General features: G+C 42.7%; 1 protein-coding gene across 28 annotated transcripts in view; it reads right to left on the bottom strand.

Annotated features, from left to right (window-relative positions):
* The window catches only part of Epb41 (erythrocyte membrane protein band 4.1), a 149,233-nt gene that overhangs the window by 17,213 nt on the left and 118,983 nt on the right, over positions 1–13,037 (bottom strand). For 4 of the 28 annotated variants that reach the window (XM_041651406.1, XM_041651405.1, XM_041651411.1 and 1 more), the window contains 2 exons: positions 11,667–11,702; positions 10,322–11,297 (listed from right to left, as the gene is read on the bottom strand). The exons of 12 other annotated variants lie outside the window; for them this stretch is intronic. In XM_041651406.1, the coding sequence (XP_041507340.1) occupies positions 11,169–11,297; positions 11,667–11,702 (165 nt within the window). In that variant the 3' untranslated portion in view covers positions 10,322–11,168. 12 more of the 28 variants (XM_041651389.1, XM_041651388.1, XM_041651398.1 and 9 more) reach the window with 9 other exon arrangements.

The raw sequence follows: 13,037 nt of genomic DNA, 5'->3' as shown, positions 1-13,037 counted from the left end.
GCTAGCCTCAAACTCACAGAGATCCGCCTGCCTCTGCCCCTCAAGTGCTGGGATTAAAGGCGTGCGCCACTACCACTCAGACTTAAGTGCCTACTTAATGGTACAAAAAACTCTGTTAATATTATCTGCCATGACTTGTGGTTTGTTGAAACACAAATACCTCAAGGAAAATTGTTGATACACTAAACACATCTCTATGTTAAGAGGAAAGAAATTTGTTAGGCTTTTTAAGTCAGGTACAGTGGCCTGTGTGTGTGCACGGAGTCCTAGGCTGACTTGACGTCAGGTTCAGAGAGACCTGTGTGTGCACGCGTCCCAGGCTGACTCGAAGTGTCTTGCTCAATCGCTCTCCACCTTTCTCACTGATCCTAGAGCTGGCTGTCATAGTATCTTCCCTTTTCTGCTCACCCAGGCACCAGGGCTACGAGTGCCACACTGCCATGCACAGCTTTTTAGGTGGGCACCAGGATCCAAACTCAGGTCCCATGCTTGCACAGCAAGAATTTCACCCACCGAGTCAGCTCCCCAGTCCTAAAAAGACAAGCTTTGATAAGAAAGGGGAATGACGGAGATGACAGGAGGATTGGGGGTAGAAGGTTCACGCAGACACAACACCCCCAGGAGCACATTACCCTTGATTTGCAAACCCAATAAGAAATGCATTGCACTGCCAAGGCCACAGAACCAGCAGGAATCCAGGCTATCTTGCTAAGCACAGTGGGAAGACACCGAGTAGAAGAGTTCAGCTCCTGGTTCCTGACTAAAGTAAACAATAAATATTACAGTCACAAATATTATCAACAATGTGAGATTCCCAGATGGTCTGCAACATGCAAGCTAAAAAATGTAGACTCCAATCCTGATAACATCAGTTAACTGCGAGTGCTCTTCCTGCATTCTTCCCTTTCAACAAAAACATGGCAAGGGTTCATGTCTCAAGGGAGAATGACTTTAAAGGCCTCAGGAAAAGGCTTAAAAAAAATACAACATATGTCACTATATATTAACACGATAAATATTTATAATCTTTTTCCTATTTTGTGAAACTATAAATATCAGTGTTTGCCTTGATTGTACAATAACCAGTAGGAACATCAACCTGGGAATTAACAAAGCAACATTCACTTTCAAAATCGCTTTTCAATGGGCACTTGCAATAAAAGATAAATCAGATGTGGCAGCGGCTTCTTTGGTAAAAAGCCATGTGTAAACAGCACATAAAGATGACAAGGCAAGCAGCAGTAGCCCATACTTCAGCCAAAAAAGGAAACAAACGAAGAAAGAACAAAAGTTACAGAAAAGAAAAACATCCCTGGTCCCCACCCCCGAAAGCTTGTAAACAGAAGCTGCCACCACATGACAACTCAGGCTGCCAGCAGCTTTCAAAGGGACACCAGAGTGAGGACCCTGCAGACGGGGATAAACTAACAACAGAGCTAAAGTGCCTAGAGGAGGTGACTTAGAGTCCTTCATCTTTACCACACAATGCTCCTCCCCACTGTGTCTACAGCTTGTGTGCTGGAAGTAGCTCTAGTGCTCACTAGCGTCCCCACGAGACCCAGTCATGTTCAAGGGTCACTGCACAGAAAGCTTATATCTGGGTAAAAGAGCTGGCCTGGGCAGACGTTTCCTCGTACCGTTATTTTATTAACTTGATAAAATTGTTTCTAGGATAAGAACACACAACACGGCCTTTCTTTCTCAATGAAGGCGGTGAAGCTCGCCAATAACAAGAATTCTTCAGTTTTGACCTCGAACCTGCGAGGCATGGCTCTGAGCTAGCCTCTGCCTCCCCAAATGCAGTCTGTATGGTTTTCTAAATGATACTGTTATTAGATTATCCCCGAATAGGTGACTGCAAAAGCAAACATCGTCAAAACCCATGCCTGATGCAAAATTTTAACTATTAGCTAATAGAAAATTTTGCTTTTGTACTGCACTCACCCGCATGAACTCCACAGATCACGTGAGAACCTCACACCTGGGCAGATCTGCAGAAGTCGGAGTGCTTAAGCAAATGTTAAAGGTTATGCGGAACACGGCTGAGAAAACAGAAATCTGGGGTGGTCAGTTTTACCATGTTACACTGTGAAAGGTCAGGATAGACCAACGGAAGAGGAGAGGAAGAGGCCAGAAACAGCGCAGACATTCCAGTCATTTACAATGGAACAACATTAAATTTGTGAGCAAGACTTCACAGAAACTTATTAAAGTCTCTCTCTCTTTTTTTCTTTTAAGAGACAGGGGCTCACATGGGCAATGACTTCACTGTGTAGACAAAGCTGATCTGAGATTGCTGATCTTCCTGACTCCGCCTCCCAAGTGCTGGGCTTACAGGTGTATGCCGCCACTCCTGGTTTGATTAAAATCTTAACAAACACTTTAAAAAATTATACCCCGACTTGATGTCTAGAAAACAACAGCATATTGATTCCACAGAACTAAATGCAACAGAAATTATTTTTAGATACTAGCGATCTGTGGCTCCTCTCCATCAAAAATAATCCTGCAGTAATGAAATGGCTTTCTGTGCTAACAAGTTCAACAAATTCTGAAGAGGAACGCGGCTCAGAGAGAGCACAGCAGCACTTTTCTGTTATTTAGACATAACCGCAGGTTATATATTATATATATAATATATATTGAGCTGGTAAACAGACCACTTCAAAGTGTGGATTGTTTGGTGCTTTTAGCCATCAACAGAAAAACACAATACGATTCAGAGCTGTGACACCGAGAGGGTTTGCCCAAGGTAAAGAATGACAATGCGTCTTAATTCGGTGTGAGAGGAATAAGCTTTCTTCACACCCACACAGCACACCCCCTCCCCTCTTCAGTCTGATCAGAGTGGCAATACTGGATGGTTAATAACTGCTAATTTATTCAGGGCTCTTAAAAAAACACAAAAGGCAAATCAGCATAATCAAATGTGACAATTGCACGTTACTGTGGCGGGTTAAATTAGTTAGAAAAAATTATTTTTAAAACCTGACACAAATAAGTCAAATGAACACAAAGTGATTTAAACAATATTTTAAGGACTGAACACATGCAAATAGTTGCCTCTGTATCAGGAGTAAGCAAAAGACAATTACTGGGCGTGGGCGCTGACAGTATTTTCTAGGCAGGCATCTCGAGGCGATCAACTGAAGCACACGTTCCTCTTCCCTCCCATCTCTTTTGGGTCTGCCTGTGTCCAATGTCACCAGCTCTAACTTCCATCACAATCACTAGCAACCAGAAGCTGACTTGCAGTGAGAGCCATTCATCATAAATCTACACAGTAACTGAGCAATTAACGTGAGAAAAACATCAGAGAAAATGTCCCTAAAGAGGAATTTTATAGCAGGTTTCTTTAGGCTTAATAACACACCAAACTGGTAATGAATAAACTATTTAAGTAAGTATGAGGGCCAAAGGATCTTGGACAAGAAAACTGAAAGAAAAAAGGGGGTTGGGGTTTATTAAACACTTCCAACAAGCAGTTACATAGGTCAAATTACAGGGAGCAATGACTCTCAAAAGGACATTATTTTCTGCTAACTCACCAACAAACTACTTCCCCAGTAGACTCCAAATCAGGGACTTCTCATCAAAAAGTATTTTATTTTGACAGTAATAATTAGAAAAGCAAATATGTCCCTTCAAGGGCTAATCGTAAATTTATGCAACTGTCTGAAACACAGAAGGGCACTAAGTGCTCAATGGGGTATCAGTTCACTTAAGAGGGGCTTATTTTTGATTATGTGCACATGTGTAAGTGGGCGTGGCATCTGCAGAGCTTGCAGGTGTGAGCATTGGGTTCCTCCTCGAGCTGGAGTCACTGGCAGGCACAACCACTTAACATGAGTGCTGGGAACTGAACTCAGGTCCTCTGGAGAGCAGGAAGCACTCTAAAGTGCTGAGCTATCTCTCCAACCCTCGTTATGTTTTCTTTTTTTTTCCCCATTAAAGATTGATTATTTATTTATTTATAATTAGGTGCACAGTGTTCTGCATGCATGTACGAGGGCACCAGATCTCATTATAAATGGTTAAGGTTGCTGGAACTAGAACTCAGGACCTCTGGAAAAGCAGCCAGTGTTCTTAACCTCTTGAGCCATCTCTCCAGCCCCCCCTTATTATGTTTTTAAAACCATGCTATGGTGGTTTGAATGAAAATAGTCCCTATAGGTCCAAAGGGAGTGGCATTATTAGGAGGTGTGGCCTCGTTGGAGGAAGTATGTCTCTGGGAGCTGGCTTTGAGGTCTCAGACACTCAAGTCAGGCCCAGTCTCACTGTCCTTCTGCTGTCTGCCTATTCAGATGTAGAACTCTCAGCTACCTCTCAGTACCATGTCTGTATGCACGCCAACATGACAATAATGGACTAAACCTCTGAACTGTAAGCCAGTCCCAATTCAATGTTTCCTTATAAGAGCTGCTGTGGAGCCAGGTGGTGGTGGCGGCAGTGCACACCTTTCATCTCAGCACACAGGAGGACCTCTGTGAGCTCAAGGCCAGCCTGGTCTACAGAGTGAGTTCCAGGACAGCCAGAGCTACACAGAGAAACTCTGTCTCAAAACAAACAAACAAACAAACAAACAAAAAAAAGAGTTCCCATGGTCACGGTGTCTCTTCACAGCAATAGAAACCCCAAAACACAAGCTTATTACATAATTCTAGAATCTGGTTAGAGAGAAGGTGTATTTAGGAATTACTATTTCTTTATTTTATATGGGAAAATTGAGACAGATCCTTTAACCCCAAACAAAACAAAGAGGGTGGATGGGCATCAGCAAGTCTGTTCAGGCCTCAGTCAACACAGAGCACGCTGGAAGATGAGTCAGACACGGGCACGGTGGTTTCATGGACTTCATGTTCCAGGTAAGAGGCTCCTGGTGCCAATTTCCCATTTCTAGCCACAAACAAAACAGTACCAAGGCAGAATAACAACAACAAAAATAACCAGTCAGCTTTCTAGTCTGTGAGGGAAATCCAAAAACTAGTCCCTGCTAACCGAATTCCAACCGATCTTTGTTTTTGTATGGCCATCAGCTAAGAATAGATTGTTTTTAAATGGGTAGGGAAAATATTTAGTGGCATAAAAATTGTACAGAAACCAACCCTCGGTGTCCAGTGAAGTCTGACTGGTGTGCAACCACATGACTCCTGCTGTCGTTTTTGTAACTTTCACTGTGCTGTGGCAGAGCTGAGCAGAGCTGACCACACAGCCTGCAAGGCCTGGCACCCCCATCACTCTACAGAGAACCACTCAGCGGCCTAACGTACAAAACTCGTGATGATCTGACAGTTTGTGCGGTTTTATAACATAAAACATAAGAAATATGTATCAGATTGATGTCAGCAATGCATTTCAGATAAACACACACATTCCCTTTATGACATCATACTCCAAGATGAGCATGTAGAGCAATCTTGACAATATATTCTGGGGTGAAAATAGCTGATTATTAGCTATGAGAAAGGATAACTAAACCAAATGACAGATGCTAACAAGAGAGATCAACATTTGCCATAGGGGCATCCAACTTGAGGTCCTTGAAGTAAGACAGGGACTACCGAAGGTTGATAAAGAAGGCTCTGCCCTGGCTTTCTTGGCTCCCTACACGTACTGATCAGGCATACAGTGATCAAATCTATCTCAATACAAGAGTCCAGGTCATTTATCCACTGCCATCTGCTATTAGTAATTTAGTCAACAGACTGATTATTTGTTATATACAAGGCAAGGTGGCACCTGGGATACAAAGGTGACAGATGTCAGACAAAGATGAACAAACCAAGGGCTCACCTTTGACCCAGACAGCAACCCTCAAAGGGCAATGACTAAGATTAACTCCATGAGAGAGTTCCCTTTAACTTTAACAAGAACTTTCATGTAGAGGCCAGAAATTTCTTTCTCTTGTTTTTTGAAACAAGGTCTCCCTATGGTATCTAGTCTGGCCTCAGCGGACGACCCTGCCTCAGCCTCCCGAATGTCTGCATTACCTGCTCTGCACAACCGCACCCCACTCTTAATAAGAAACTCTTTACAATCCCTGCATTCGAGATTGATAAACTAAGCTGTGGAGAAACACCGTGACTTAATGCATGAGTGACTTATAAAATCGGCTGTCCAAAAACGCGATCATCTATCTTGGGAGATACTGAGGCACAAGCTGCAAGGCTAGTTTCTAAACCTCTGAATGACACTGCACCTGAGAGTCAAATGCTGTAGGGGAGAGGCTGAATTAAGATCTTGTCAGACCCTAAAACCCGGAGATGCTATCTTTCTGCATCCGTGCAATGCACAGAAGAGTGCAGGAAGTACTCATGTTTCCCCTCCATTTCTCTTTCCCTTCCCCCTCCCACCACCCAGTTCTCTCTGTCTCTCACTGTCCTGGGGGTCACACCAGGGCCTCCTGCATGTTAAGCACACGCTCTGTGATGAGCTAAGCCCCCTTTTCTTGAGAGACAGCAGAGAAAGAAACACAAGGCTAACTGCTTTTATTAATGTGGGGACCAGAAAACATAGTTGGGGTTCTACACCCTTCCCACTTTTTAATCTTAGACTTAGCTGTTATTTCCCCAAAAGAGGACTTTAACTATGGTAAAGGAAGGGGCATGATGATAACCACCTAGAATATCAGTCACCAAAGATGAGGAAAAACGTTTCAACAAGCTGTCATCTGTTCATACAGTTAAACGATTATTAAAGTTACTTCATTTTTAGCCCGTATGACTGACCTGTGGAAATAAGGTGCAGTGGTGATAGGAATTTATCAAATAAAATCCCCCTGAATTTAACCCGGGAGTCACAGTCACCGTTGTCCTCTCCTAGCCTAACCCAAGTGCAGACCTTCACAACCACTCAGCTGCCTTCGCCCAGCCCAGCACCAGTGGGGTTCTCCCTCTGCAGCAGTACAAGGGGATCCTAAGGTGTGAGCGGTGCTGCAGCAGTACAAGGGGATCCTAAGGTGTGAGCGGTGACAGCGGCAGGCAGGAGAGGCTCACTAATGCTAGAGTGGTGCAGAGGAGGCGGCTGGCGGAGTCCCACAGAGCAGACAACACACTGGCTGGGTGTCACAAACGATGGGACAGGTAGTTAGGATGTAATAAAAAAGTGAAGTTTCTGTGTGGAGAACACTGTGAAGTTCAGGGTTGATCATCTGTATGAAGTGTAAAGGGAAGGAGGGAAGCTGTGTAGGGTTCTGTGGAGCAACAGCGGGGCAGCTTTATCCTTTCTAAACAAAAGGCCAGTGGGTGAAGTGTAAGCATACATTCTTACTGGTAATAACCTCTAAAAACAACTGAATCTCGAAGGCATAGACTGCCCTGTGGGTTTATTTATAGAAGTGACTTAAGAAGCCCTAGGTTCTCCGATGAGAGCAGGGTAGTTCCAGCTTTTACCCTTGCTCAACAGGAAGCCCCCTTCAAACTTTTGCTAACAATGTAAACAAAGTAGTAATACTTCATACTACAAACGCTAGCCATAAGCAAACAGCTAAAAAACAGGTCTGAAATACAGAAGCTGGGCTTATTCCCAAGCACGCTCTACTCCATGAATACCATTTGAATTTATTGAGAGACGGATAAATTTGGAACGGCATTTTTAACTCCACTAGTTTTAAGTGCCAGAGCAGACGGAAACAAACATGGCTGTTCGCTTACTTCCAAAAACAAGACTCTCAAGAGGGTCGTATATGATTGCCTTTTCCTTAAATCCTATCTTCCTAGCACATCTAAGACTGAGGATGGAACCGGCATCACTTCCTGAAACATGCTGAGGTTCGTCCTCATGAGGTAGATTTAGGTAAGGAACTAGCTGGAAATATGGGCACCAAATGGTTAAGCGACTCCCTTAAAAGTCACTCTGGAAATGACCCACAGGAAAAACCCCAGACTTTACACAGGTCAGTGTAAATATCCTTAGTCCAAATTACTTCTGGATCTGCCATTAAGAAGCCGGTCCAGGGTAAAGTGATATCCAGCAATTGGAATGCCTGTGAAGCGGGGGGGGGGGGGGAAGAGGACGCGTGTCCTGAAAACTATGACAGATCTATCTTTTGAGCCACGCTGGTCAGTTGGCACCCTGCTCTTAGCAGCTTCACTCAGCAAAGATCTCTGGGCATCCCTGTTACACTTCAGATCACAGAACAGCACCGCTGGCTCACACTAAATTTTTAATGGAGTTGAAATACTTCCAATATAAAAGGAAACAAAATTCAGGGTGACGTTTACAATAATTAATAAAAAGTTGTGTACAATGATGAAAACTGGAACTTTAGGAAATATAATTTGAAAGTTACAAAAGTACTGATAAAATTTTAAGATTATTTCCTTTTAATTCCTAAAAAAAAGACTTACAGTAACATAACCAACGCTAGTTTCATTCGTTGTTTCATTAAGGAAATCTTAGCATCTGTTTCACACTTAGGATCATCAGATCTTCCCCGCAAAGCAGTTTTGCAGCACTTCAGGTGGCTCTGCAATCTTTTCTTACGAGTGAATCAATAAATATGCTTATTTACAAAATATCTGTTATAAATAGACATAACAACTTGTGACACAAACCATATATATTCAGATTTTTTTTTTTTAAATCTAGCCTGGTCCTTGCTTCTTTTTCCAGTTTTTTTTTTAACTCCAATAATGACAGTAATAGCAGTTTTCAGTAGATATCTGATAATCATGTCGTCTGTGAAGACAGCAGATCAATACTAGTGAACACTGAAGAACAACAAAAATCTTGGTTTTACTGTTTCTCTCTCTCTCTCTTCCTCCCTCCCCCTCCATCGTTTCAAAGGCAAAGCCATCTTCAGAAACACTTCATGAGCCAAAAGCACTAAGAAGTAATACAAAATGTAACAGTCTCAACTCGATGACCCTAGCAACTCAGTCCTAAACAGAGTTTGCAAAGTTAACAATTTGTCCAGACTGAGGCGTTCAAACGCCACAGAAAGCAAGCAACATCATGCGAGGTTAACGGTAAGGTGAAAGCCCACCAGTTTTGGCTTCCGAGCGGTGCTCTGAGGAGGGCGTGCTCACCGTTACTTCAGGGAAGCCTCATAATCAACATGCAAGCTGTACGCATGTCACAACAGAAGCGTAGCTTTCAAGGCGAGTGATTAGAAACAACTGATTTCAACACAAGTATGAGAACATGTCTGAAGTATAAGGAAACAACGCATCTTTTAAGCTTATTATAACAGCTAAACATAGCTCCTAACAATAATTACTTTAGCCATAAGGAAATAATAGTATTTTAATTTACTGAAAAGTGTGTTTACATACAGATCTTGAGTTAATCTGTACTCCAGGACTTTAAAAGGTAGGTAGTCTGAAATTTTCAGCCCTGGCTGGAAGCCAAGGGTCACCAGCACCGTTTCCCTAAACTAAATCAACTCTACATATGAAAAGACAGCATTTAACCTCTGTGTGATTCTTCCGCACTTCAGGTAGGATACAGTTGTCTCCTGTGCAGCTCATAAACACTGACGAAAAGGCTGCAGATGCCACAGCCCCTTTCAGAAAAGACCTTTGTATGCACGGATTCGACACTCTAAGAAAAGGAGTGGTTATGGATTTTTGGATTCAAACTATCATTTTAAGGCTTTTGAAAGGTTGGGAGGTTGAATTTCTTCTTAAAACTACGGAGCCCATGCCACATGAATGGCTATATGGGGCTGGGAAAATAGTCCATCAGATGTTTTTAGGGTTTCCCAGCCTCTGTGAAACAGTGGAAAGGAGGACACAGCAACCGTTAACAGGAAGAGCATGCAGGGTAGCTTTTCAGTGAGTACCACCTGCCTTGCGCCTCAGTCTGATTTGCCTAAGTGTTGACTTTGGGGCAGGAACTCTGGCTTGGACAATCCATTGCTACTCCTTTTTCCTCACAATATGTGCTCTCCAAAGTTCCACATTTTATTATTGACAGGAAACATGACCAGAAAAGGTCCCTATAACAGTGAATGATCAAGACCAGAGGCATAATGTAGGCAATTACACAGTTCAAGCCATAGACAAGAGTTCAATGGTTTTAGTCTTGACATGTCAGAGGAGCACCCTGTTTTCCAATCACAGAAAGATCAGCCACCAGACAGCCAGCGCAAGGACCAGGAGAAAAGACATCATGAAAGGAACACGAGGAGACGGGAAAGCACTAGAGTAGAGGTGGCACTTTTTGAGAGCCTTGTGTTCCTCGGGGATTGGAATAGAAACCTTGGGAGGACTCTCTTCATTTTCTTGCTGGGGCAAGGTTCTTTCAGTGGATCTCTCTGGCCTTTTAGTTCTATCTTCACCCTGTACTAACAGAGCACGCTCCTGTGTCTGCTTTCACGGTAGAAGATCAAGAAAGACAGAGAAAGATGAACAAAATGACAGATGGAAAACGCTTAAAAGTGACACTCGGGGATGTGCAAAGGTGTGGAAAGATCTCTGGATGCTCTTGAATTTAGCTTCTCTTTACATTGGCAATTTACCTAGCAATTTCTATAACCCAGAAGGTTTAACTATGCAATTAAATTAAAATTTAATGTTTTGAATAAATTGGCATGGGAGCCTCAGGAGCTCAAACGGTCACTGACTTCCCTGCATTTGCTATCACTTATTCCCTCATTTCTGGTTACTCATACATTTTGTTTGTTTTGTTTTTTCACTTATGGATTCCAGGTTGCTTTAAATTGCTTTAGTGCTGCAGATAATTGCTGGATCAGGCAATGTCAAGAATGAAGTATTCTTGCCAAGAGTAAAGTTACTTTTACTAACAAATAGAATGGTAGAATATAAAGAGCAATTTTCATATCTCTTCAAAAAGACTTGAAATGCTCATAGCTCAGTATGAGAATTAGATTTTGCTCAGGGAAAACAGAAGTAGTAAAGACTGCAAAATAAGAACAAAATGTATAAAAATTTGTAATATGCCTCCAGGTATAATAGGTCTACCCTGGGGTGGGGACGGGGGCAAAGAAGAACAAGAAAAGAAAGGAAAATACATTCCCACAAGAGCTCAACTATTGCACAGCCTCAAAATCCTGACTAAAATAGTAATGATCATCATGAGGGACTATACTCTTAGTCAATACTTCTGAAAACTTTCAAGGAAAGATCCACCCCCAATTGGCCAGCTGAGACTTTTCTCCCCCTGCATCTCTGTGTTCTGCTATCTGCAGTCAAGGCAGATGGTATCTACGAAAGGAAGAACTTGGCTCTGAGCTCTCTTAGTTGAGCCAGCCTTCTCTGGTCAGTTTGGAAGTTGAACACTGGTTCTTTGCACACCCCTAAGTGATATGTACCAGGGAGAAAGCAGCTAGGGGACTGATCAGCAAAAAGAATAAAAGAAAAAGGAAGGATGCAAAACCATAATGATTTTTAAATGAAAATACGGTGGGAGAAGAAAGACAACATAAAAAGAATAGGGTATAATTAAATTCATTTTCTCTCTGAGTACATAGTAACATTTTCATGCAGCTTTTTCAACCAGCCATGCGCCGAAACAAGCAAATTGAAAACTGCAGATGCTGCAGCAGTGGAAGTGTGATGTGTCAGGCCAAAGGCTGAGGGTGTGGATTTACTAGTGTAGCAAAAGAAAAACACTGTTCTGGGTTCTCTGCTTAGAGCCATGGCCGGGGCAGGTTCTAGTGAGCAGTGCAGCCACAGCAGCAGCTTTACCTCGGGCCCACCAACCTTTCTTCCCGAGGGGAGGGCAGACGTTCTCTTCACCTGGTCACACACAAATCATACGAGGTTCAGTTGCCGTGCAATGCAACAACAGTGCTGCCAAAGGCAGGAGAGGTGTCCCCAGAGAACAGAAACGCTGGCATGACCGGAAAAAGACATGCCCAACCGTAGAGTTGTCCCAGTACAGAAGATTAAAGCAGTACAGTCATTTGTCCCATTATTCACTCAGAGGGAATATACATATGTGTATAGAGCTAAAATTATCTGAGTACCCCTCAGGGATCAATGTGACTTTATAAGAAGTCATGTCTTTCAAGTTTACAGAATGGCACTGCCATCCCCAAATTGGCCTTCGGGTGATTTCTAAAGGGTTTCTAAGTGAAGACAAGCTGTTTTCTGAAAATGGAGACCAATACAAATGTACCCAATGACATCTGAGCCAGCATCAAGATACTTTTTCAAGTTACTTTCAGAGTTCAAAACAGAACTAGAAAAATATGCAGGTGTGTGTGTGTGTGGGGGGGGTGAAAGACAAGATAGCCACAAGCCACTCGCATGCAGACACCAAAGTCAGCAAGGGCATTTAACACCATTCTGTAAGCAGGACCAACAAGACAAACAGCTTGTTGAGAACATTTCATTAAGCTTTGGCTGGCCAGACCCTCTCAGTCAAATCAAACCGCAACTATCCTTGGACCTTTATGATGAGTCTTATTTCTGAGGACACATCAAAATGACTTATCTGCTTTTCGGAGTGATGGTCTGACCCAGAAGGGGTTATTTTCCCAGTTTAAAGTGCACACTATAGACTCAGAACACAAAACTAATGGACACGTATGTCTGGGAACAGGGTCTAAGAGGACAACGCATGGGAGCAGCTGTATCTCGTCACCTCGGTAACTATGCAGCTGCCTGTTCTGAGGTGTCCTCCCACCTCACTTGTGAAACTGTTAGCTAATTTTAATCTAAATTTGAAGAAGAAAAAAAGGTTATCTTGGAAGAATTTTTAATCTGCAGCTACAGAAACTAAGTAATAAATGATTTAACTGGATAGTTTACCAAGAAGCCTGAAAAAAATTATACCAATTTGTGCTTTGTTTTGGGAGAGAATCTCACTATGTTATCCAGGTCTACCTCAAAATCCTAAACTCAGGCACTCCTTCTGTCTCAACCTCACAAGGAGTGGGTCACAGGGGCAGGCCTGCTAAATCTCAGGTTTTTAATGGGCACACTAGTTTGCCTTTCTCATCTAGAACTGCTATTGTTGGGAGGTGCAAAGTAAGCACATAATTAAAAAATATATAATCAGTCATGAAGTTATGGTCACTGCTTATACAAATGGCATACTGGCTAGAGATAAAGACCTTTCAGATCTAA

Source organism: Microtus oregoni, unplaced genomic scaffold, assembly GCF_018167655.1.
Source record: "Microtus oregoni isolate MIOR12 unplaced genomic scaffold, Mior012 000005F_ref0000423, whole genome shotgun sequence".
In the NCBI taxonomy this organism is placed as follows: Eukaryota; Metazoa; Chordata; class Mammalia; order Rodentia; family Cricetidae; genus Microtus; species Microtus oregoni.
Note: the sequence above shows the minus strand (reverse complement) of the source record. Positions and strands in the feature narration are given on the sequence as shown.